Source organism: Aptenodytes patagonicus, chromosome 12 (genome assembly GCF_965638725.1).
Source record: "Aptenodytes patagonicus chromosome 12, bAptPat1.pri.cur, whole genome shotgun sequence".
Classification (NCBI taxonomy): Eukaryota; Metazoa; Chordata; class Aves; order Sphenisciformes; family Spheniscidae; genus Aptenodytes; species Aptenodytes patagonicus.
In genome coordinates, this window is record NC_134960.1 from 9,360,459 (window position 1) to 9,385,998 (window position 25,540).

Below are 25,540 nucleotides of genomic sequence, written 5' to 3' on the forward strand. Positions count from 1 at the left end.
TGCTGTCAGGCCACCGAAGCGCCACACTTGCCACGCCACAAGGATGCCACGTGCACCCTGGGCAGCGCGATGCCAGCAACGCTGCAGCTCCGGTTCAGTCCTTCTGCATCCCTGTTTAATGCATTTCATGCATGAGATTTTTGAACTATGACCTGCAAGCAAGCAAGCAAAAGTTTTCTTCTTTTCTTTGCTTGATTTCTTTAGGCTGGATGAAGAAAGCTGTATCAGAAGCAAAACCAAAGGTTTCTCCATCTGTCTTGGTTTTTGGTATGTGGCAGTCAGGTCTAATCTACCTTGAAAGCCTCTGTTTGAATAAGGGATTGGGCGCTTGTGATATCTAATTAAAGTAGGCCAGAGCAACAGGAAACACAACCTTTTATCAGTGTTTGAAAGTGCTTCCCCCATCCGGCATCCAAAGGCTCAGACACCCGAACAAGTACCAATGGCTTAGTGTCAGACAAAACTGCGTGCCACCGTTGTATTTGACAGCATTTGATGTCGGGAATACAACAGCTTTTATCTCCACTTTCAAAGTTCACTGTAGCCCAGGAAAGCTCATTTTGTTTCTTTCTGATGTGTTAATTCTCATCACTAGATCCTGTCAGTGATCAGAAGGCGAGATTGCTGCATTCAGCTATCTCAGGTCTGTAAACTGAAGATAAGCACAGAAGCACCGTCCCACAGAAAAAAACTCCCTTCATCTCCCTGACTGCAGTAGCTTGCTCAGCATGAGGCTGCAAGAAACAAATGTTTAATCAACAGATTGCATTAACTTGCAGGAAATTGCCTTGAGCAATGTGCTCTGGCAGGTATCTGGTCTGTGTTAGAGACTGTCATTTCAGGAGCAGACACTAAACCAGCGTGCATCTGCCCAGTGCTACTAAAGCCAGAATTAGACACCAGCCCATGGATTTCCAGCAGCTGAGGCTTGCCCAGCCTACTTGTTTCATTCCCAAACAAGCACGCTTATGTTTTCTTCCTGCTCCTTTATTCTTGGAAAGCATTTACTATGAATAGCTATTTTATTTCTCCTCCAGCATCTACCATAAAAATCCTCAGTGCTTTGACTCCTGCCCAGCCCCATGGCACTGCTGCCCAGCCCCAGTGCAGAGCTGGGTCATGCTGAGCACCAGAGCCTGGCACACCATGTTTCAAGACACAGGATGATGCCACACAACACGTGGTATGTGCACATCTCTTCCTACCTGCAGAATCAGGCTCTATGCCCTTCTAGTGTGGATTAAGGAGCTGAGAGGTCTGCCTGAATTTTTAGGGATACTTATGCAGCTGCTGAGCTGACAGCATGCATCATCTGGCTGAGTGGCGCCATGTTATGACTTTCAAGCGTCTCTCCATCAGTTGACTCCTATCCTACATTGAAGGCTCCCTATGAATGGTCCAGCTTCTTATTCTGAGCTGAAACAGTCCTTATTTGAAGACCCTTCCCTGCCTTAACGGAGGAAGCCTTGGGGCTCTTGCAGCACTGCTGAGAAGGGCTATCACAGTGCGTTGCACGGTGTGCGGTGGGGAGGGCAGTGAGGAAAGAGGAAAAACAACAGGACATCTTGCAACACCCTTGGAGTGCTATCTCACTTCAGAGCCTGTGAAAGCTCGTTCCCAGCCCAGCTTACTTCCTCAGCTAGCAGCAAGCTTTCCACTAAACTGTAAATAAACAGAAAAGAAGCCTTCTTTCCATCTCAGAGTCCACCAAGGTTATCAGCCAGTCTTGTCCCTTCTCCACATTTACCAGTTGTTGGATAAAGAGCTGAGATTAGTGAGACACACGTACCCCAGAACCTTAGCAGTGGCCTTTATCTGCCATCATTTCAGGACAGCATCACTGCCAGGCTGAACGGCTGATTCCAGGGGAGCTCAGCCCCGCAAAGTGTTGACGGACCTGATTCACCGTTTCCAGAGGAGCACAGAGCTCACCTCCTTGCTGGAGAAGGAAAGCCTGGAAAAAACAGCACTATTTGATCCTTTCTTCTCTGTTACATTACATGTCTCAGGGATGACCTCTCCAGCAGATCGAGATGAAGCTGCAAAAGTTTGGATGCAAAATAACACCACTTAAAGGCTTCCGAGATCCAGTCAGGCAGCTGGCAGATTGCTAGCACACATCATCTTCCTAAAAGGCAGCATGGAGTCCCTCATTAGATGAGTTACCAGCATGAAGAATTGATGAAGTCAGAGGAAAAGCTGGTTTTGGATGGGAGCATTTGCTAAACTTTGATCACAGCTGCAGCTATGTGGGGCTGTTTGAGGCCAGGGTAAGCTACACAAGAGCACTCAAGATGTTCTAGAGAAGCCCTCACACCTTTCCAACAGCAACCAGCTTTCGGCAAGATCAGTCGTTCCCCAAGATCCGGCTCAGCGTTCAGCTCAGGGTGGAATAGCCTGCTTTTGGCAGGATTTGTTCCCCAGAAAGCCTTGGGAGCCGGGTTAAATACAAGCGAGGAAGCCAAACAAAGGAAGAGTGGCTCAGTGCCATAATGTACAGATGGCTTGAGACTGTTTCTGCTGATGACCGACGTGGAGTGATCTTGGTCCCACTCCAGCCTGTCAATGACATAATTGTTTGAAACAAAACCCTCCTCCCCGTGCCACTGTGCTGCTCCCTGGAAGAGCCTTGCCATGCAGAGCTGACATTATAGGGCAGCATGGCTCTGTTTTGCCACATTGAGACACCGTGCCAGGGAGGTCACATACTTTGCACATGAGCCAATGGTATTCAATGGGAGAGGCAGGTTGAGGGTGTGGGGCAAAACCCAGCTTTCTCAGTGGGCAGCTGCCCCTGTGGCACTTGGGGACAGTGCAAGAGCGTGACCTCCAGCTCATCCGGCCACCACAGAGGAGCAGAGAAGCAGCTGCGGGGAGACGGGCTGCACAGCACACCCAAACGCTCCCAAAAACAGCACAAAGAAAGCCGGAGCCTTTCTCGCATGCCCACATTCATTTGAGGGAGTGCACATTTCCCAGCTGCTCTGGAGAACCTCACCCCTGTTTTCATGATAAATGGGAGCAGTTTTCTCTCACCTGTGAAACATCACTTGTTAGCACAAGTCTCAGAGGGGCTTGGAGCCCTCCATCCCAGGGGACCACTGTGAACATGCTCGGCTCCACCAGCCAGAGATCACCCATGGGCACTGGGAGGGCCCCAGCAGCACGCTGGTGCTCTTGATAATTGGAGCAAGAAGAATTTTTTATAATTTGGTCCCATGAGCAACTTTGGGTTCATTTTACAGAGGGGCTAGTCTGCATGAACAGCTGCCAATTTAAAAACACCCGTGAGTATCTAGGAGTCAGACATTTTTTATTTCCTCCCAAAAAACAAGAGCTAAATGGTCCATGAAGCTCTCGTGAGAAACATCGACTCTTAATTTTTCAGTCGGGGGACCAAGAAAAGTGAAGCCTGCAATCTGTTACATCTCTTTCCCTGTCCCTTTCCTCAAATCACAATAAATCTGTCCAGTCAGGCTGCCAGCATCTGGGGGTGGAGGGAATTGACTCTCCCAAGAAAGTTCAGATGTCAGATTTCCATCTACAATTTGTGGTCCCACTCCATTGCCTCTCAACAGGATCCAAGTAGGGTAAGAAGGGGAATTTGACGCCTTACCTCCCAGTCACTTAAACGTTCCTAAAGTCAGAATTTATTATCAAAACCTGAGGTGACCCTATCTTGAACATCACCAACACACGACCCATGACAACACAAGCAGGCAGGCCTGCTTTCTGTATCCACCACTAGTGGGGAATCAGAGATTTCACCTCTCCGGAATCCTCCAGCCAAAACCTGGAGCTTCATAAAAATCGATGAAATCCAAAATTTTTTTTCTTGGTGAGTTTCATCCAGCTGAAGCCTGGAGCTCTTAAGCTCCCTTCCTCAAGAGCCTTTGCTGATACATCTGAGAACATGTTTATTGTGTGAACAGCAGCAGTTTGGAAGGAAAAAGTAGCTTCCCAGCTATTGAGGTGGAACTAAACTAGCTATTTGTAATGCCTGGGAAAATATCACAGGCTAAAGACTCTCCATCCCCTTTTGCCATCCGCATCATCTGTGACATTCGCTGTGTAAATCATGTTACAGGACCCAAGTAAAATTTGTCACATAGCCCCTTGGCTTAACAATGGGAATCATAAAAGTTGCCTGGAGAGGAAAAAGGAAATAAAATAAATGGGAAACTGGCTGATAATGAGTCAAGGAGCAAAAGATTTAAAGGGCTCCATTTCCTCATCTCTTCCTCCCTGCCCCACACAGAGAAATCACTGAGTATCTCAAGGGAATCAGGAGGCTGAAAAGCAGCTATGGCTTTCCAGGTCCCAACCCTGTTTTTCTGATGACTCCAAGAGACAGTAGAGCAGGATAAACTCAATTTCCCTCCTTTACGTAACCTTTATCCCCTCCCCACGCAGGAAGCCCATTAGACACTGATGATGTGTAGCCCATCAGTGGAATAATCTCATATATCCTTCCTGCTCAGAGGTGGGCAGCAGCCTCCCCTCTTCCTAACTCAGTTGGTAGAAGAGGCCCTTGAAATGAGCAGAAGCAGGAAACGGTGAAATACAAGTGACATACAGATCTCTTATCACACCGCTGAGAGCACTGAGCGGGGCTGGAGTGCTCCCCACCTACCCAGGTGGGGCCAGAAGAGATTGGAAATGATACTGCTACCTATCAGATCCAATTGCCTAAAAAGAACTATCTGGATTGCTCCCAAGGTCAGACCAGATGAGCTTTGGACTTTCTTTGCAGTGTCCTCAACCAGTTGCTGCACATCTCCGCTGGGGCTCTGCCACCAAGTGCCCCACACCATCACGGCTGCTTTGGGCCAGCAGCAGCCAAAATATGCAGCTAAAACATGCAGCTGTGCCCCACGGGACTCACCCACAGGCAGGGACGACCCCTGGGGAAGCCTCCACTACCCCTTGCAGCCGAGAGGGCCTTTCCCAGGTCTGCTCCCCCCATGAGAGACACAAAGAAGAAGAGCAGAGGGAGGAAAGTCTTGTTGATACTTTTCCTGCACTCCGGTGAGAAGACAAATTCCATGCAGGTTTCTGCTGTGTAAATATGAGCTCTCCTCTTCACTAGAAAGAAAAGGCTCACACCAGGCAGCGCTGCCACACACATTCAGAGCGTCTCAGCATCCCCTCCCTGCTTGGCTCAAAGCTGCTTTTTATTAACAAATGCAAATGCCTTTTAAAAGTCATTTTTCATCCAAGGTTTGCAACTTCTTCTGTTCCTAAGCCCCAGCCAAATTTAAAGCTGCTTTATAGGCATCTCTCCATATATTTGCTGTTTGTGCAGCTTTGAGCTTTCCAATCCTGCAGCTGCAGGACATGGTTTTGAGTCATTTAAAACAAGCCTGAGTCATTTGGGGGATATACTTTTGTCATTATTCAGAAATGTTAACTAGTGTTGTGACCTCTGCTTGGAACTGCAGTGTGGTTCTGCCTTCTTATCAAACTCCTGAACAGGAAATAATGCAATATGATGTTAACTGCTAATGCAATAATTGTATTTGTAGATATATGAAGCCCAGACTCAGATGTGTGCTGAGCTTATTACAAAATACAGAATTGCACACCAGTCTGAAGAAAGATATGCAATAATTTGTGTTTCACCTCTGTGGATGAACACAATGTCCTTTTCATATGGAATATGAAATCACAGGCTTGGCGTGAACATTTCTTCCACATATTGAAAACAGCACGTTTCTTTCAAAGCTAGCGCATCCCTACCAAAGCCGTACAGATTATGACTCTTTCCTCCCTGCACCCCGCCACTTCAAAGCAAGCTCATATTCTCATCAGCTTTGTCTCTCCATAAGGAGAGTGGTGAATGTGTAACGAGGCTGCCTAATCCACCGAGAATAAGTAATAGCAGTGGTGAGCTCCTGGGTGCTGGGGAGCAACCCCAGGCTGGGAACCTGAGGAGCCAGGCTGGACTCTGCCTTGCTGCATGCTATGACTAGGAGAAGCAGTTTGCCTCCACTTAGAAGTGCTCTATGGATGCTGATAATTACAGCATCCACAGGGCTCCCAGGGACTTCATGTTTTTGCTTCATCATTTCTCTTATTAATTTGAGTGTCTCTAAACTACTTCTGCACCTTCACAAGTCTCTGAGAAGTGGTGGCTCCCCAGAGCCTCTCATCTAATCAAGTTCAGACTTGCATTTTGGGATTGTACCATCACCTTTCTTAAACAAGGACTTGAGGCCTGGCAAGACTCCCATGTGAAGCACTGCTATCTATGAATCACTTGCATTTTCCACAGAAAATAAAAACAAAAAACTCCAAATCACTTGCTGTATTTCATCACTCCTAGTAAGGCGATTCATCCCACAGTGGAAGTGTGTGCACACACTTAAGCCTGTCTGTATACATCTCAATGAATGAAAATGCATTTCAGGAAATAGACACAATAGAAACCTTCTATTATTATAATTCTGTTTACTAGCACCAGCAATGAGTTTGTCTGCAGTGGAAATAGCACAGCACCGCTCCTGCGAGGCACCTGGAGGTTACGTCATCATGCTCAGAGCACAAATGGATTACTTCAGCAAGGATCCTTGCTCTTGCCAGCTTCTGCTGTGCCAGAAATAAATTCACCTTTGCATAGCGATTGCAGAATATGCAAGACCTGACAGTCCTTCCACCAGGAAGGAGACCCCCAGCAGCGTTAGCAGTTACGTTGCTTCCAGGTTCAGTTCAGAGACTGGCGTTGCTGACCACTGGCGTCAGCAACAGCTATTTTTCCTGCATTAGACAGGACTGAGTTAGCAGTGCTTATGGTGCCTGGCCTCTTCTACCACTTCTCTATTTTTCCCAGCTGAGAGATGCCAAAACACACAGAATTTATAGCTGTTTCTGTTTAGTTCTACACAGGTACATGACTGCCTGGGAAACGTGTCCAGCTTTTGCAGCACTAAAACTCCCAGTAGCTTATGTGGCCTATTACAGAACACACCTTGTAGGATGTACTCGCCTTTCATCAGCCATCGGATTTCAGTCTTTACTGCAGACAGTGCCAAGAAAAATCTGGTTTTCCTACAGAAGGCCCTGAATATCATTTAGGTTTATGGACTGCCATCAGAACTAATAAGATCTTCTGACACTTCACTCTTTCAGGAGGAAAGATGAGCCCCCAGGCTCTGTGGTTGGGATGTCCATACAATACGTTTAAAATATAACCAGGGTCATTATTCCAAGGTTATTATTCCTACTGATTCTAGCAGACAAATATTTGGTTGTGTTTCCATAGATTAATCTTCTGACCCATTTAAAAATAAATAAAACACCGTAAGTGCAAGTGGACTATTTAGCAAAGACAAGCTTATTGCAGCTACATTTCCAGCTGCTGTTCCACCACTGGAAACTAATGTACTCACAGGGCAGAAAGCCTCTGGAGCGGCCTCCAGACCAGAACCCTTCTACCTACCTTAATCTCCTGCAGCTGAATTCAATACACATCATGCCCTATGATATCACACAGCATTGCTGCATCATGCCTGAGAGGAGGTTGCATTTCAGTTAATGTAAAAGCATTTTTTCAGTCTGCTTTAGCATGAAGGGCACTAATGGAATTGAAACTGTCAGATCGTTTCTCCTAGGAAACGGAGCAGGACCTTTTCGGATCACAGCAAATGAAATCCTCATTAGAGTCACACTGACTCTAAAGCATGGAGCCATTCGGTAAATAGTGCACTTCATATCAGCAACATTTTCTAGTTAATGTAGCAAGAATTATGATGCAAAAATAAGTTTACTCACTGAGGGCCAGGTCACCGTCTGCTTTTTGCTGACAAAGCTCTGTTACAGTCAGCGCTGCTTGGCTGATTAACATCAGTGGGGACTCAGACCTGGAATAACCTTGAAATCCAGAAAAGGACTTCCTCATCCTGTCTTTATCAAAACCCTGCTGAAGTCAGTGGAGGTTTTCCTGTTGACTTCACTGTAATCCTCATTCATTATTTTAGCGAGACCACAATTGCCACAGCAAGGCACAAGCACACTTACCCATTTTTCTCCAATTCCAAGATGAGCTCCCGGCCTTCTGCCTTTACCTTAACTTCAGCTCTGAAGGGATGCTGAGTGCAAAAGAGACGGTGCCTGTTACTTGTACATCATCATAATTATGAATGCATCCAGAAACACAAATTGTTCCCCTGGAAATGGCAGCTGACCTTAAAATCACTCCTCGCCTTCCTCCTACCTTCAGACCTGGAGCGCTGGGGAAGGGAAGGGACGGGCCATGGTGGCTCCCAGCTCCAGGCACGCTGCTGCATCCCCGCAGCACAGCCACGCAGAGCCGGGAAGCAGTACAGGCACGCTGGTGGGATGCCATATCTGAGCTAGTGACCCTGGTGTCTCAGGAGGAATAATGGGCTCAGACGAGGCAACAAGTCCTGGCGCTGGAGCGCTTGGAGGTGCAGCTGGGCGGGAGGGGTGCACTGCACCCCCTTCTCCTGTACACTATGCTCAGGACCACATCACAGGACATCCTAACTTGCACCAGAGGTTTACAAGTCAAATATACGAGCTAGTTAACCAAAGCTTCCTTTGTTGTTACAGCAGAAAAAGACATTTTTAGGAGCCTATTTCAGGACAGGAGGAATCACGCCTCTTCTAAAAATTTTCACATAGTTCCTTTACTCACAGAAATTGCCAATAAAAGGCATGCAACGGGGTCCCTTAGACATCTTTAGGCTCCAGCCGTTGTTCAGACAGTATTTCACAGCTGCTCTTGTATTAGTCCCAGGCTGCCAAGGGACTGGAAACCATGACAGCAACTTTCTAGTGTGTTCAAGTACAAGGGCACAGCCCTGGTTTGCAATCTGCCTACAGCTCCGAATGAGGACACCGGACAGCCGGCTCCCCAAGGCCTACTGGTGTTAACAGAAAGGACCCTAATTTCGTAGTGGAATGGGAAATGCATACACTAAAACCAACATTTAAAAAAAATAAATCATTCAGAAGACTGAAAATATAGAATATGCTTTCTAGAGGACCAACTAGAAGGGCCTCTGGAGGTCTCCAGTTTTACCTCCCTCAAAGCAGGGCCACTAGCTAAGATCAGCTGGGGATTTCTGAGTCTGAGTGCTTTCTCATAAAGGAAACAGATGAATAAACTCCCCAGAAGAGAAATAACCCATTTTATAAAAACAGACTTCTCTATTCAGCTGGAAGAAAGAGAAAAAAATAATCACAGAAACCGGTGAGATTATTAACCTGTATTATTTCCTAATTCGGTGTTGGAGTGGATTTTGCAGAACAGATCAACTGAAAGCAAAATAAAGCAAGGCTGACTGAATAGGATGTTCTGATGAGAGATCTGTCAGCCCAGAGATACACTCGCTTGCCACTTCATCAATTCCAAGCTCAGTTACAAACTTCTCCTTTCATCAGCTCCCTACTTGTATTCTGGGTTTTGTTTTTCAGTTTCCAGCACATTGCACCAGGCCCACACAGATGATGCAAAACAAATTAATACATTTAGTATATACAACAACGGCTAATTCCGAGGGGCTGAGTTTAGTTTACTGAATCACAGGTGCTCAGTACATCTCAGGGTAGGTCTGTTGTTTTGCTATCTAACATGTAAGCAACAGAGGTTGCCTTGCCCATAACTGGGGGGGTCTGAGGGTCTCCATCATCATAAAAGTCTCTTCACAAAGGTTGTGCAAACATCATTATTACTAATAACGCTTTCCCTTCTCCTTCAGTAATCCCACTACTTCAGAGTCCATCAATTGCTGTGTAACTGAAATATCCCAGCTGTACGTAAGCTTTGCTAACACTAGTTTTAGAGCCAACAGGAACTTGCCTGAAACAAACCAAGTACGACCCCTGAGACCCAGCAAATTTGTATAAGGGGAAATGCTGTCCAGATGTATTTGTATCACTATCAATAGTAGAGAGAACCAAAACTTCTAGGCAGCCCTGCAAGGACATTTTAAAGAGAATTAAGATCATGAGAGAGTCATTGTAGCTTTTTTTTCTTAATATGACACAATAAAAAGTTTTAGAAAGTCTTGTCATATGGAGAGGACATAAACCCCAAAACAACACCGCTTATGGGGAGATGCCATGATTTTTCTTTAGTGTAATGCTGCAGCTTCCCTTTTTCTGATTCACAACATAAATAACACCATCTGGATTTTCCTCTTTCATTTGATTATGCAACTGATAACTTAGTGATTGTGGCAATGCAAACACTGGGAAGTTGAACTGCAGTTTGTGGTTGATGTTTAAGTCTGGTACCCCAGCAGTTCTCAGAATAGCTGCAGACTACTGACATACCACTTCATCCGTCCACGTAAGAGAAGTGGGGGTGAGATCTATATCGATACATATGGTGTCTGAGAGACAGTTAGACACACCTGAGCTGCTGGTTGGCTTTCCTTAGTGAAGCACCCTCACAGCTGGGATTCATCTCCTCCTAAAGCAGATGCCTCTATTCGGCTGTTCCCTAAATGCCACTGATTGTATTGCCTCATTCCCCTTTTACAGACATACAGATCAGGTAGACTTGATCCAGGCTTTAAAGCACGACAGAGGGCAAACGATTCCAAGCCTTTGCACAGGGTGAATGCAAGTCGCCAGGAGCAGCCTCACGCTCAGTGCCCGAGATGTGCCAGCCAGCTCACCCAGCCCTTCGGGGATGTGGAGGAGCGGCAGCAGCTCCCCGTGCTGCCCATGGGCTTTCTGGCTCATCGCTGCGGCTTGTCACAGAGCTCAGCTTAAAACAAAACGCACATCGCAAGGTCCTGTGCTAACCGCGACATCGTTCCTCCCCCTGGAAACGATACGGAGGCTTGAAAACAAAATATAAATAAAGCGCTGGGCGCGACCTACCTTCTCGCTGCCGGGGCTCCCCAGGGCTGCCCAGCGCGGCTCCACCACCTCGGGCTGCAGCTCCACGCCGGCGGCGACCCCTCCAGCTGGGGAGACACAAGAGGAGCCGCTCACGACCCCGACCCCATCCGCAACCTCGGGAGTTACAGAGCACGAAGCCGGGGCGGGAGAGGAGAGCTCTGCCCTGGTTGTAGGAGAAGCAGGAGGATCCCATCCACCCATCCATCCATCCATCCATCCTCCCTCCCCGGGGGCTCACGCAGCCAGAGGCACTTGTGCAGGGTGGGGGCCGCCCGGCGCAGCCCCCCCGACCCGGGCACCCCGCACTCACGGCGCGGCGGCCCCAGCAGCAGCGAGAGGGCGATGCCGCAGAGCAGCCCCCGGCCCCGCATGGCTCCGGGCAGGAGACGGCGCGCCGCCGCCGCCGCCCCGCCGTATAAAACCGCCCGGCGCGGCTTTCTCCTCCCACCACCGGCCCGAAATCCGCCCCTGCAGCCCCCTGCCTGGGGGGGTGGGGGCGTCTCCTCCTCTTCTTCCTCCACCCCACCCCGGGCAGCGCCTCGGGGACTCACCCCGGGTGTGATAGCGGCTCTGCCCTGCGGCGCGGGGGCGTGGGGCTGGGCGGGCACCCCGGGGCAGGGGGAAGCCTGAGCGCCCCTCTGGGCCCCCCCCTGCCCCGCAAAACCTCGCCCTTCCCCCCCCCCCCCCCCAGCTCATTTGCTAGCACGGAAATCCGTTGCGCCTCAAAAGCTAGCAAAGAGGGGAGAGCTGGTGGAGGGAAGCAGCCAAATCATTGTCAAGAGGCTCCTGTAGGAGCGGTGCTACGGCTTTAGTTGTTTATTTATTTACCTGTTATATTTATGTGTAATCCTATCACCCTTCATGGCTGAACCCATGTTTCCAGAGGCATCCTAAATCCCTCCACTTCTGGGAAATGCGTGGCCCCTGGACAGCTGAAGGGATATAGAGTGAAATTTATTGTGCCCATATAAATGGGCAGAAGTGAAAAGATGTTCACTGCATCTCTCCCCTTAAGGCAGATGGAGGGGCTGGGGCTGGGGAAAGGCTTGGGAGCATCCACAGCTCGCATTCCCCGTGCTGCCCCTGAAGGGGGATGTCCACTCACTCCCATGAGGCTCCCAAAGGAGCATCCCTGTCTTCTCCTGCACCCTTCAGGTCTAACCCACGGGTTGCGGTCCATCTCTTTGCTAGTCCTCTGCCCTTCAGGGGGATGAGCACCCAGAGGGCTGCCAGATGCAGTGCCTCGCTGCTGGGTTAGCCAGTGTAGCTCAGGGTCGCACCAGGAGAGGAGAGCACAAGTTAGTGGGGCCGTGCTGAGGTTACCAGCTGCAAACACCTGAGCTCCGTGGTGCCGTAGATGCTCCTTGCACATGCTGAGACCGTGAAAAGCAACTGCCATCCCTTATGTCAGATTATTTTTGCTGTGACTCCCAGCCAGCCCAACTGCAGCCACACTAGCAAGGCTGCGAGGCTGGACTGACGTGCATTTTTATGGGGTCAGCTCAGAGTGGCAGGAAAAGGCATTACCTCTTCAGACAGTCATACTCCTCAGACAGCCATTGATCCACATTATGCACACAACCCCTTCCATTCATCTCTATACTTAAAATGCCTGTGTAGGTAAACCACCAGGAAACCAACTTAAGAAATGGGGAGAATTTGCATCTGGCTACGTTTCAGAGTGTATCAGTAAATCAGACCGACAGGAAATTAATACTCCATTTAGAATAAAGGTTTGCTAGATAATAGTAATGATTTTGTTTCTTGTCCAGAGGCTTATTTACACTATTGAAACCACTGAGCTCTCTTTTACTGAAGGTCTTTGCTGACTCCTGCCACTGTGCCCAAAGGAAATGTGGCTGTTTCCATTTGCGGATGCCATTTTGGTTTATGACTTTCATGTATGTCCCCTCTCTCCCCCAGCACTTCACACGCTGAACCTTTGTGATCTTGTGACAGTCAGTTTATTCCTGGTATCACTCTGGCAGAACAAAGCTAGGACATCTTGGGGACACCTAGAGGGGATCATCAGGGTGAGCAGGCTATAAATGACATTTTAGCTGACCCACAGACAGGTCACAAATTTTCGTCACACAACTAAATCATGTTATTTCCCAGAGCAAAAATCCAGGGACCAGATTTCAGCTCTTTTCTAATTATGTGGAGTATCTTGAAGGGAAACCTTGAATTTTTTGTGAACTCTCCCATTTATTTATAGCTGCCTGTAATATAGAAGAAAATAATGGCACTATTGTTGATGCTTTTATTATAAATAAGTAAAAATGCAAGCCAAATTTAGACACAAATTTAGCTATTCTGCTTTCATCCCTGCATAAAATTTCTGTCTACCCAAAGGAAAAAAAATTACTTTGATGAGGAACATGTATATTTGCACTGAAAAATTGTCACAAATCTTCCCAGTAGAACAAATCTTCCCAGGGACTGCTCCATATATTTCTCTAAAAGAAGATCAGCTCAAAAAAACCATAAAATGGAATAAAAGGAGCCTTATTTTAAGATTGTTAAAATACTTAGGCCAACAACTATCTGCTTGTGATTGTTGTCCGCATTCAAGTATCATACAAATAAAATGCATGCAATATTTTCATTTGTTATATAGTGATATTTTTATCTTTGGATTTTGGTAATATGAGAATTGATATCTTAATTTATAATCACCAGAAACTCCCTTTATAAAAATATAACCACAGACTGTGCAGTTGTTATATATAGTTTAATCTATATATATGTATAATATATCACTTACATTACTGAGACGTTGTTGCATGGAAAGAGTCAGGATATTCCAGCCTTATTAACAGCGCCCAGATGCTGTAACGCTACCTGCCTCTGGCACAGGATGAGTCAGATCCTGCCTGTGCCCATCTCTTCAAAAAGCTCTTACCGAAGTCAATGGGACATTTGCCTGATTCACAGAGCAAGGTCAGGCTTTCGGTTATCTAGGAATTACACAGACTCAGACTCATTTCCTCCAGGATCCCAACTGCCTGATTAAAAGTATCAGCTGGGAATTTGGAAGCCTGTGCTCCGTTTCCTTATCTGTTGCATCCCTTGTGATCAAGGGATGGTCATACCTATTAGCTGCAGCCTCCGTGCAGCACCCAGAGCAAGTGTCGGTGCATGTGGTGGTTCACTAGGTTTGAAAATTCGGTGTTTCAGTTTCCCCAGGGCAAAGCTGATGCGAATGCTTTTGCAGTGGGGTTTCTGCACTTACTCGACAGTTTGCAAGATGGTTTAACGCTACTGTTGTTAGCTGGAAAGCAAAGGACGATGATTCTCCCATTATGTTCGTAGTAAATTAGAAGTTAGCCACCTAGAAGGAAATAGAAAGATAGACCTACAGAGAAGAACACCTGCTAAAGAAACAGGCTTATACGGAGAATGACTTGGACATGTATCAGACTAAAAGCTCAGTAATATTTCATTGGAACTCCCTCTTCAGAAATGGGAAAGGTTGTTGAACGAACTGCTCTGAACAGACTCCTGCTGACATTGGAGAAAATGTTACCAAGAATAAAAGTCTTAGAAGGAGAAGGTAGAAGACTTTTTCTCCTGCCTAACTAACTTCTGCATTTCAGACACTCGCACTGATGAAAGAAATTTTGTGTCTTTGGCTGACTTGAGTGGAATGTGAAATCTTCCATTTTTCAGAACATTTTTCTCTTTCAGATCGCTTGAAATGATCAAAGGAGGAAGGCTGTGAATCCGCAAAGGGAACTGGCGATTTAACAGCGAACTTCATTATTTTGAGTCTTAATGGTTGAGAACAGCTTTGGCTGACCCAGAATCTTCCGTTTAGCTTTGGTTTTCCACCACCCATGTAGGACAGCAGGAATACTTGGAAAGCCCTTGAGCAGCTGTCCTGCCAAAGAGGGAGAAGTGCTGTAAGATGATCAGGTACTAGACAAGGGCTTGTCCCGATGTGCTGTTAGTGAAATAACATCAAAGCACTCTCTATGCTTTTTTTAAACGGTGGGTCACTGCTGCTACTTTTGCTTCCTTCCTACAGGCAAGTGAACTTAATGGTAGGAGACTGTTTATGCAGACAGGTTGCATCTTTTTAACTGTATTTGTACATGCAAAGCACTGTAGTCCTCTCCACGCTGCCTGCAAACTTCTCCAACGCAATAGTGATTATACTGAAGCAGTTTATTCTTGTAAGAGAAGGGGAACAGGTATAACGACAAGTGCTTTTAATTACGTCCAATCCATAAAACTGTCCAGTAACTTTGGAGAAGAAACTCATCTCTGCAAATGGATAGCCACAGGCAGTGACGCACCGGGAAGCACTACTAAATGTCTTTAGACTTTTACAGCAGCAGGAGGAAAACACACTTTGTTTGGAAAATCTGCATCTGATTTGTTTTTCAAGTTGAGAAGCATGCAAAGTGATTTTTAGTTTAGATTAAGGTAAAAAGCAGAGAAAGAATAAAAAAAAAAACCTTATAAGATGTCACATGTCAAATACCCTCTGCCCTGCCATGAGGAGGGCACACAGTTGCCATGGGACTGGCCCTGCCTACGACCCACTTCACATCTTTCAAGGGGAGAAATTACAGCACAGACACTTGGCACTTCAGAAATCTGCATTTAGGAGGTAAGTTCGAAGGCGGGCTGAAAATGACCTAGAAATGGGAGCTAAAATCCTCTTCTATCACAAGAGAATTCCCCCACGCAGGGCTGCCCGAGCATGCTAAGGAATGAATCAGAGGAAGCCAGGTTTGGATGGGGTGTTCGTATAATTTTCATTCCTACTGTAGACAAGACACAATAGTCTTCAAGAGAGCTCGGCTGAGGGCTGGGTCCAATGCTGTAGACCTGCAGACACAGATCCCGTGCGACTGATTCAGGACTTCAGCTCTAGCTGGAAGGGAAGGAGGGATCAGCCCTACATTTTGTTTCCCATTAATATATCCAGGATGCGTTATACCTCAGTCTTCTCTCCTTCTGGCCTTAGTGGTATTAAACAGAACAGATATCTACTGAGGGTATAATACTGTGTTTTCCTACATGAACAGCAAAGGCCCCATTAGCAGACAGATGCTGCGCAGGAAATGCCGAATCCCTCAACCCCCTGAAGCTCACTCTGAGCTATCAGCACCAGGTTCACAAGACAGGGTACAACCGAGCAGCTCTGAGGCACCTCCCTCCAAACAGTGCTGGACACCCCCATATAGGAGGAAGTAAATTTGTATTGTCCATGGCAAGCAGCCATTCTAGATTCTGGTGCACTGAACTATGTCTTATATCCTACTCCGTAGTATATAAAAAGAAAAATGGGAGAAGAGGAAAGTTAGATCTAGAGAATAATCCCACAAACAGCTGTTTTATACCCCGAAACATACTTGTGTAGGAATTAGTACATTTGCCCACATGCATTCCTGCAGGCCAGATCAGCTTTCAGTGAGAAGATAATTTAGAAATGAACAGGCATTTTCTACTATTTATAAGACTTTCCTCTTAATGATTCATCTGCATTGCAGATGCAGTGGGAGCAGGGGGCTGTTCACAACACAGTTGCAATGTGTAGAGTAGACAGGATTTACTCATGCTTTTGTGTTTTTAACTACAAAATGCAGTAGTTCTGAAATGAGAGGTTTTGATCTTGGACTTGAAAAATGGAGTTATGAGCCCACAGAAGGAGAAAAGCCTGAAAATGTTGATATGAGACTGAAACTTAAAATGCAAATAACACAGAGGATGTCTACTCTACACTGACTTAGGACTAGCTTTTGAGGCATATGGAAATTTCATTTGTACCTGTCTTTATCAATAATGCAGTCTCAAGGGATATAGGGGGCCTAAGCCTCAGGTTCGACAGGATGCTCAGGGTCCAACAGATCCAGCGTGATAACCCATAAAATACAGGATGTCCTATATGAGATGGTCAGCCTAGCTTCCTCTGGCAGCCAGCATGGATGGATGTCTCCATCCATGGCTTTCAGCTCTTCCCATATTTCTCTGGTAGCTGGATTTACATAATTATAAATATAAACACACACACACACATATATACACTAGTATGGGTAGCCCAAATTGTCTGAAAAAGTGACTTCAGCTCATCATTCTAGGCATGTGCAGCTTAGCTGCACAGTAAGTCTGTGAGTTACATGAATTACGATTTACCTGTCCCCACTCAGTTCAACGTCCATGGCTTAAAATGAAGCACTGGGGATACATTGTTCACGTGAGTTTATTCAAATGCAACAACAGCGAAATAACAGGATTCCTAGAAGAAAATGACCCTCTATTCCACAAAACGGGAGGAAAGAAAAAGTAACATAAATTACAAATTTTGGGCAAAAATTTTTGAATTTCATTACTCTTTGAGTTCAGCACAGATACTTTCTCTATTTAAAAGCCTTTGATATTTTTCAGAGAATTTGGTATTCTCTGGAGAATTCTTTCCAGTACTGACTACACTCAGAGATCAAGTCACAGCCCACTAGTATAAGTCACAGGGCCAGATCCCATCCATTTTCCTCTCTCTGGGCGCTACCATGCCTCACCATACCTTCTGGACAATCCCATTTTTATTAATGGAACTGGTTGCAGACCAAGGTGTTACTGAAACTGATGTAAATTTTCAGTGCGTTATATAGCAGTTGTACCACAATCACAGACTACAGTTAAAAATTAACCAAATTAAGCTTAAAACTGTGTCATCAAAGGAAAAATATAAAGCGTTGCAGAATCACTCTTGACTTCACTCTCCAGGCCTTATCGTATTTTACTGCAGCAAGAATTACATTACGGTCATAAAACAGAATTATTTCATTTGCTAAAACTCCTAGAGTAATACCTACAAAATTACGGCAAATACCATCAAAATGCCTATTTTGCCTTAAAAGGATGTGCTTAATCACACCTCTCCTCAGGAAACCACATTATCACATGCTTAGAGCTGAATTCCCGTCTAAGTGCTTTCCTGAGCCAGAGCCCAAACCATGCTCTGATGAAGCAGGTGAAACTCCAGAGGCTTTTGACCTCCCCAGATCTGTATGTGATCTCTCAAAATACAAACAGACCATCAGACTCTACAAAATGACCTGTACAGCTCGCTCAAGCTACGTGGTTTTTCCATTGAACACACTGACTGAAAAGATGGTGTTGAGGAAAACGTTTATTTCCCATTCTATAATATTTCTCTGGATTATAATTTGTTTTAAAAATTACAATTCTTGCAACAACTTTACTTCTTCTTCGTCGTCGCTGTCAGTTACATTGACTAGGATGCTGGAGGGAGTAGATGGGGTGGCTGACAAAACCTCCTCCAGTGCTCCGACGTCCAGCTGTGGTAGGGGGCTTAAATACCGCTCCTCGTTGCAGCTGTTGTGACAGGACACTATTTCAAGGCTCTCACAGCTGCGGCGGTCCTCACGTATCCTTTCTTCTGGGTATTCCTTGAAAGGATAGTCTCCGTCCAGAGCTGAAAACATCACCTCCTGTCTTTGGTACCTGTCTTCATAAAAGCCAAGGCATTCAGGCGCTGAGCTGGAGAAATTCCCACAGCCAAATGGAGGTCGGCTGAATGGGCATGTGCTGCAATGAGAGAGATTGAAAGTTGGCTTTCAGAAATGCAGATTGCCTGGACTTCCATTCAGCGAAGAAAAACAGAATGACACTCATGTTCTATGCTAGTCAGCTTATCCTGTTGAAATATTCAAAACACAAATACTTTAAAACCATGCCTAATTTAAACACTAGGGCCATAACAAGAGTCATGCACAGATTCCACATCTGTGCATATGCACCTCCTCATGCTAGATACACGCATGACGTTGCTCTGAAAACAAACGCAAAGCCCATTGTATTTATCAATGAAATAATATCATGGATAAACCAGCATCTGATAAACCTGCAGTATGTTAACCCACATACTCTGAATAGTAAAACAAAGCTTCAAAAGTCCATTTGTGTTATTTCAGCATGCCAAAATTTGTGACAGAGCTGGGGTAAAATGCTCTTATTTATTCTCTGAGTGAACTCTTGCATCTGTTACATTGGTATTAAACAGGAGGGCTGACAGAGAATCCTTGTGCCCGATATGTGGTGGTCAATGCTACTATTTAAAGAATGTACAGTGACAAATTTTTAAAAAGCAACCACATAGTAGATTGCAGGAAGTTACTATGTCAAATATAACTGTATTCCTCTGGTGTCAGAAGTTTGAATTTTTATTCTGATGCAGAATGGCACATGTACTGTAATTTACACAGTGTTACAGAAATTCACTACATTGTTAAGAAAACAAAGTATGTGAAGTAGTAGAGCTCTACAGTGCAGACATTATAAAGACATCGATACAATGTCTATTGAGGTTTCAAGGAGACTATTCATCTTTCCAATCTAACATTTAAATTTTTAGTGCATAAATCTGCATTACGTACATTTGCAGTGTCAGTGCTACTCAGAAATTATGATTCTTGTATGCAAGAAATGAATTTATAGGAGTGTGAATTTATAAATCATTGTATTAGAAAGATCCTGGCATTAGCAAAGCTGGCAGCCTTCAGAAGTCCATTAATGTGTGAACTCAGAACAGTCTTTTATGGTACAAGAACACTCTTCTCCCTCAGAGGCCTCACAAAACTGTCTAATTTCAGAGACCAAGGGCTAAGTAAAGTTCATCTTTAGCAATTTTGGGAATACATGCCCTGTGTTTCTTTAAAGGGCCTCAAAAATAGAAATATCTTGTATTGCACTTATCAGCTCATTAAGTTGTGTTTGAGTTTGATGGGTCATCATCAGCCCTAATTTATGACCAGGCAGTCTTATTGCCGTAGGAACACATTGGTTGTTGCTATTAGTAGGAATGAGCAATGTATAAACGGGCAGAATTTAAGTCTAATAGTCACAATAATTTGTTACGTTTGATATTGCACAGTCATGAAAGAAAAATGATGCCTTACAAAGATTAAGCATCAGTAGGCCATCAGATTTCTTGCGTTTGAGCAGCACACCTGCTGCAGGGAGGGCACTGGTGCTTTCTGTGCATGCTTAGCTTAAGAAATACCCACGGGATATTACGTGTGTTAGCTTATAAATTCTTTGATTAGGTGATCTCCGATTGACTGCCCAGAGACTGCAAAGGGAAAACTAGGAATTACTACTTAAATAAGAATTCTGAAGACATTTCCCACCAGGCTGGATTTCAGAAATATTGGTAGTTATGACAGCTGCAATCATAGTACCTGGGAGACATCTCACACACCTACTTTAATTCTATCCAATCATTTTCAAAATATATTTACACTATCTCTACCTAATGCTTTTCTGTAGAAATCAACTGCACTTAGATGCATAAAATAGAGAGAAGATAATTCTATTTACTGTGGGCTTGGGAGTGCCAATTACTGCAATAGTACTATGGAGCCTTCAATAACTGGGCATATATTATGAGCAGGCTCAGGCCAGCAGGTCCCACCACACAGGAGCTACAGGAACGTAAGAGCACCTTTCCTTCTGAATGCTCCATCTTCTTTCTGTAAGTCAAAAGACTCCCTGCCTTTTAGCATTTCTTCTTACTGGTATTGAAATGAAGGGTTTAATTACCTTGAGGGGAAATAGTGAGGTCCAGGTACAAAGTAAGAGTGGTGAAACGAAAACCGAGGAGATACTCCAAACAGGCTGGCTGGCTGACCAATGGGGGGAGACTCATAGAGATGTGAGTGAAGAAAAGGGGTAGCCTGGGGAAGAGGTACACCTCTAGGAAAAACAGAAACCCCTGGGTACTCCTTTGGGGGCTCTCTATTAGAGACAGGAAATCTGCCATTAGTGGTGGTTATGTTACTTGGGTTTCTGCTGAAGCTCTCAAAGAAAACTGGTGCAGGTCTCTTCAGAGAGCAATTGAGCCCAGATGATACATCAAGAGCTTCTGTCTGAGCAGGTTCAGCAAAGTGCTGTGGTGAAATTACAGGGCGCAGGGGCAGAGTCGGAGCTGGAACAGCCACTGATGTGGTGCTTGCACTAGTAGTCTGGAAAAGAGCAATTGGACCAGCATGTTGAATGGAAGAAGCCGGCAGACGGATGGCAGAAGGAGACTCACCTTTAGGAAACAGAACAGTTATTTATCAGACATCAATAGAGGAAGAGATTTCATAAACAGCAGCGTAGCAAACCACAGCCAGAGCCAGAACCATTTCCCCCAAAACAGTTTCTAGCGTTACTTCCCTGCAACTCACCGTCATACACCACTCTGCCTACATGTGTTCTGACAGATGGGTTTGGAGCCCACTCATGCACGCTTCCTTCTACAGAAACCCAAGGGTGAAAGAAGAAGGAATTGGCTAGTGAGTGTTGAGGCTGTGAGGCTGGTGAGGGCTCTGTCTTGTCCTAATATGGCCACAGAAAGGGGCTGGAGCGTGCATTTAGTGCCTGAAGCTCAGAAGACCTCCCAAGCCTGCTAGCTGAGTTGGAGTGAGCCAAAATCTTAACAAATCTGTGTGGTGCCAAAGCAGCAGTGAGCGGCAGAAGCAACAGTTAAAACACCCTACTCTCCAATATGTAGCTCTCCAGGAGCTACAAAGACAATAACAGGGATCTGTGGGCAATGAAGAAGCCAGAAGAATTTAAGAGGCTCAGGAAACAGCAGGTAGAGACTAGGAGGCAGAGGTGCAGTGCAGAGGAGGACTGATAGAAACAGTGGTGTCAAGAAAGACTGAGAAATTGTTTTAACTCTATCTGCACTACCATATGTATAACTTTTACTACAATAGGTAAATTCTGAATTTTTAAAATCATTCACTACTGAAAACTCACAGGCTGGATGTCCAATACTGTTCTTAACATTGGGGATGAGAACAGAGTAAGCAGGTGACTGGAAGGGACAAATGCCAGCTGGATTTGTAGCGATGATACTCTGAGAAGCGCCGGAAAATACAGCAGAGACAGGCAGTGGAAAACGCTTCCTTTTGCCTGGTCGTGGTTGATAAACCCAACCTGTCAGAGATAAAAAAAGATGCAGACATCCAGTTTTTGGGACGGTCTCATTCTTTACGTAAAGCTATGATATCTGTAATTCTGAAGTATCTAAAAAAAATGAGTCCAAAAACTGCTCCTATAGTCAATGGCAATACTCCATTTGCTTCAGTGACCTAGCAAATGGGGCATTTTATCAGAGGTGGAAATAAAATAGACATATTTGGGCATTGTTTTTATGTTACTAAATAGTAACTGTGAGACAAAGAAATACAGAACAGTGGGGAGTGACGTGGCACAGCTGAGGAAAGCATGTTAAGGAGAACACGACACTGTACCATGGGCTTTCAGTGCAAAAGAAAACCATTACTATATTCAAAATGTGGATCTTTCCTGATTGTTTCCTTAACCCCTTAAGTCTCACATATACCTGCAGGTTACAAAAGACAGTGGAAAATATGACCCACTAGGAATCCTGTATAGATTTGGAGGAGTATGTTTGCCTTTGACTTATAACATTAACCAAACACTAACAGATGTATAAATATATTATGAATTTACATGGAGCAGCTTGGTTTCTTACACAGGCTAACTCTTAATGCAACTTTAAAGACGACTTTTTTTTTTTTTAAGGATGCAAGGAGAGAGGAGAGTGCTGCTCTTATCTTTTGTGTGTTTATGACAAATTAGTCAGATCTTGTCTACCTGGATTAGCCATAATCATGAACTAGCAGAATTACGACAACAGAGAGAGAAAGGATCACAACACCTGGTATCTCAACAGCTTTTAGAAAGAGTTATAAGTACTTATGCTCTGTTTTATTGAACTGCAGTGTTATGGAGAAATGAATTTGTTAAGGGTGCAAATTTTTAACCCTTTTGACAAAAGGCTGAGAAACAACATCTTCCACACCGTTATTTGGGAATCCCAAGTCTACATGTTGAAGAATCCCACAGAATACAATGCCGTTTGTGCTTCCTGTGGCATTTCCCTTTCCTGCTTTTAGGGAATGGATGCATGTGTCACCACAGGCCACCTGGTCAGCTCTTTCTGGAGCGTGTAAAATGATGCAGCAGGCCATGTTCACAATAAACTCACTATCTGGCCATTAGACTACTAAAGCATTCAGAAGAGCTGCTGTAGCTGCGGTGGTCTAAGACCATAAGAAACATGAGAGGCTACGAAGGATGAAACATCATTTTGGATGCTTTAAAAAATTAATACGCTTTCAGGCACCAGAAAGCTGACAGAAGGACTGCGTGCTTGATATTTCTGTAATTTTTTTCTATTAGTTGCTCTAATGAAAGAGATCCATGTATCAAAAAACTTGCACTTCTAAAGCATCCAGATAAATAAATACATGTTTACCAGGAAATTCCTCTCTGTGCCTTTGCTTTATTTTCTGAGCTTCATCATAATAGGGCTGCTTCTGCTCTTCAGTCAGTTTGCTCCACTCCAATCCAAGCTGAACACTGATTTCCGCATTATTGGCAGCTGGGTTAGCTTTTGCTAGGGCGGGCCGATGAATCCTAGCCCACACCATAAATGCGTTCATTGGACGCTTTACATGGCCACTTTTGTCCTTGCTAAATGGAGTATCTGGCATACCTACGCAACAAAACGAGGAAAGATGATCATCTTCCAGGCAATATATGCAATACAGGTTACATTCAATAGTACACCAAGAGGATATTTGGCAAGTCAAAAGAATCACTAGAGCTTTGGAACACATGAAACTTGATGCACATTTGGAGAGCAGTTCCTAGAAAAATAGCTAATGCTAAGCGAGTATCCTCCACTAACCTTCACTGAACCACTGCATAAGGAATCATTTACCTGGCTTTCGTTACATATTATTAAAAAAGCCCCAACAAACCCATATGGGACTGCTAACACACTGGTTTGGATTTCATTTGGCTAGATTGTTTTCTTATGAACTTATAAACTTACAAATTAATAAACCAAACATTGTATAGCATAGACCATATCACTGCAAATTTGTCATCACCACCTGAACTATGTATCCAAAGCCCTAACGATGCAGGGACCAGATCTAATGATGGTATGGCAGTTTAGTCCCACACCTGTGCAGTCCCTGGCTTCTCAGCTGAGGTTGCTGCTGTTCTGGGTTTCTCATTGGGTTTTTTTTCCTCTCTCACTCTTTTCTCAGATTTGGACACTCATTTTGCTGGAGGAACCCGTGTTACCAAATGACTGTTACACGACACCCAGCTTTGGCTCTTTGTAAACACAGACTGCATTTAAATTGAGCTGGTGACATGATGAACCCCCAGACCCCTCACAACTGATCCCTGAGAAAGCAATTTCCTCTCTGAAAAAGGCTTAGAAATGAACTCTCTCACGTTATCAATAAAGGACAAAAGTCTTCTAGTCTTTAAGACCTCACTTTAAGTCATTAATTTTGAAAGCCTAGATATTGTTCAGAAAAAGTAAGCTTCTAATCCAGATGGTTCAAAAAGTTTCTCATTTAACATGTCCAAATTTTCTCAGAGAGGTGTATGAATGCTTCATAGCTTTAAAAAATCGAGCAGGTTCCTGACCTTAAACTTGCAATCACAACTCAATGCAATTCTGAACACTGTTGTAAGGGGTTTAATGTAGTCAGGGAGCAAGCGGACAAAACTGCACTGATTGTAACAAACCACTAGAGAACTCTGTGCTCCCGTATGTTTACATCTTACGCTGAAGAAGAGAGTTGTACAAACTCGTCTATCCGAAGGGATGGTTCCCTAACACGACCTTTCCACTTGTGTTCTCCTATCTGATAACCTGTCGACTGTGTTCCACTTACTGAACCCTTGCAAGCTCTCTTAATGTAATACCTGAATCGGAGGGCAGTACTGTGAGGGGAACATTTTTAGTTTCAATCTTTACTGAAGGCTCCAGTAAAGACTGCATTTTAAGTGGCACTTGTTTCACCGGCACTTTAGTCACATGGATCAGCTCTGGGGGCAGAGGGCCTTGGATCTGTATGCGGGTCCCAGGAGGTAAGGAGTGAAACACAACTGGGATCTTCAGTTCTTCAGGGAGGATCCCAAACCCCTCACACCGCTGCGCCTTGCGGTCGTCGGTGCTGGCACGAGCAGGCCCACACAGGGAGCCAGCCGGGCCATCGTCCTTTTCCCTCTTCACCCTGCAGGCCTCAAAGGCCACGTCAGGCGGCTCCACTTTGACAGCACCTCCTCTCCAGGGCTCCTTCCCACTCCCCCTCTTCTCCAGCACCTTCACCTCGTTCTGGCTTTCTCCGCTGCGCCTTTCATGGTCCCCTTCTCTCTTGATGGCGCCGCGGGCCTCCTCTTTACCCCCCCACGGGGCTGGGGAGCACCTGAACTCGCCCCCCGACTCTCTGCTGTCCCCGCGGCAGTCCGGGGGATCTCCCTCCTCCGGCTCGGGCTCCTCGACTTTGATGTGCAGCACCCTGAGGGGGCCCTTGGCCTCCCCCTGCGCGGGGGGCGGCGGGGGACGGCGGGGGCCCGGGGGCGGCTCCGGGGGAGCCCCGGAGCGGAGCGGTCGCTCCATCGCTCCCCGCTCCATCCCGCCGCGACCGTTCGCCGCCTGCGGCCGTTGCGCCAACGCTCGCCGCGCCCGCGCGCCGCCGCCGCCCGCCAATGGGCGCGCACCGATCCCGCCTCCCGCCCCCGCGACAGCAACGCGGTCGCCATGGAGACCGGCGGCGGCGGCGCCGCGCTCCGGCCCCGCTCG

General features: G+C 45.6%; 2 protein-coding genes across 3 annotated transcripts in view; both read right to left on the reverse strand.

Annotated features, from left to right (window-relative positions):
- ADAM19 (ADAM metallopeptidase domain 19) overlaps nucleotides 1-11,246 on the reverse strand; it is a 34,082-nt gene extending 22,836 nt beyond the window's left edge. For both annotated transcript variants that reach the window (XM_076349758.1, XM_076349757.1), the window contains exons 1-3: nucleotides 11,186-11,246; nucleotides 10,855-10,940; nucleotides 8,017-8,087 (exon numbers count right to left, since the gene is read on the reverse strand). In XM_076349758.1, coding sequence (XP_076205873.1) covers nucleotides 8,017-8,087; nucleotides 10,855-10,940; nucleotides 11,186-11,246 — 218 coding nt within the window. The remainder of the gene's footprint in view (nucleotides 1-8,016; nucleotides 8,088-10,854; nucleotides 10,941-11,185) is intronic.
- A 6,822-nt stretch (nucleotides 11,247-18,068) lies between these two features.
- Nucleotides 18,069-25,372, reverse strand: SOX30 (SRY-box transcription factor 30). The gene is made up of 6 exons (XM_076350229.1): nucleotides 24,661-25,372; nucleotides 23,186-23,425; nucleotides 21,658-21,837; nucleotides 20,452-20,944; nucleotides 19,622-19,699; nucleotides 18,069-18,456 (listed from the first exon to the last, which is right to left on the reverse strand). The coding sequence occupies exons 1-6, from the start codon at nucleotides 25,370-25,372 to the stop codon at nucleotides 18,069-18,071; spliced, it is 2,091 nt and encodes a 696-aa protein (XP_076206344.1).
- Between the last annotated feature and the right edge of the window lie 168 nt (nucleotides 25,373-25,540).

Bases quoted from the DNA above. Each gene is read 5' to 3' on its own strand.
- SOX30 (XM_076350229.1), bottom strand. From the start codon at position 25,372: ATGGAGCGGGGAGCGATGGAGCGACCGCTCCGCTCCGGGGCTCCCCCG. The intron at 19,700-20,451 runs GTAATTAAACCC...TCCTACTAATAG, and splicing joins CCTCACTATTTCCCCTCAAG to CAACAACCAATGTGTTCCTA. The intron at 18,457-19,621 runs ACAACTTAATGA...AAAGCCAACTTT, and splicing joins ATGACCCATCAAACTCAAAC to CAATCTCTCTCATTGCAGCA.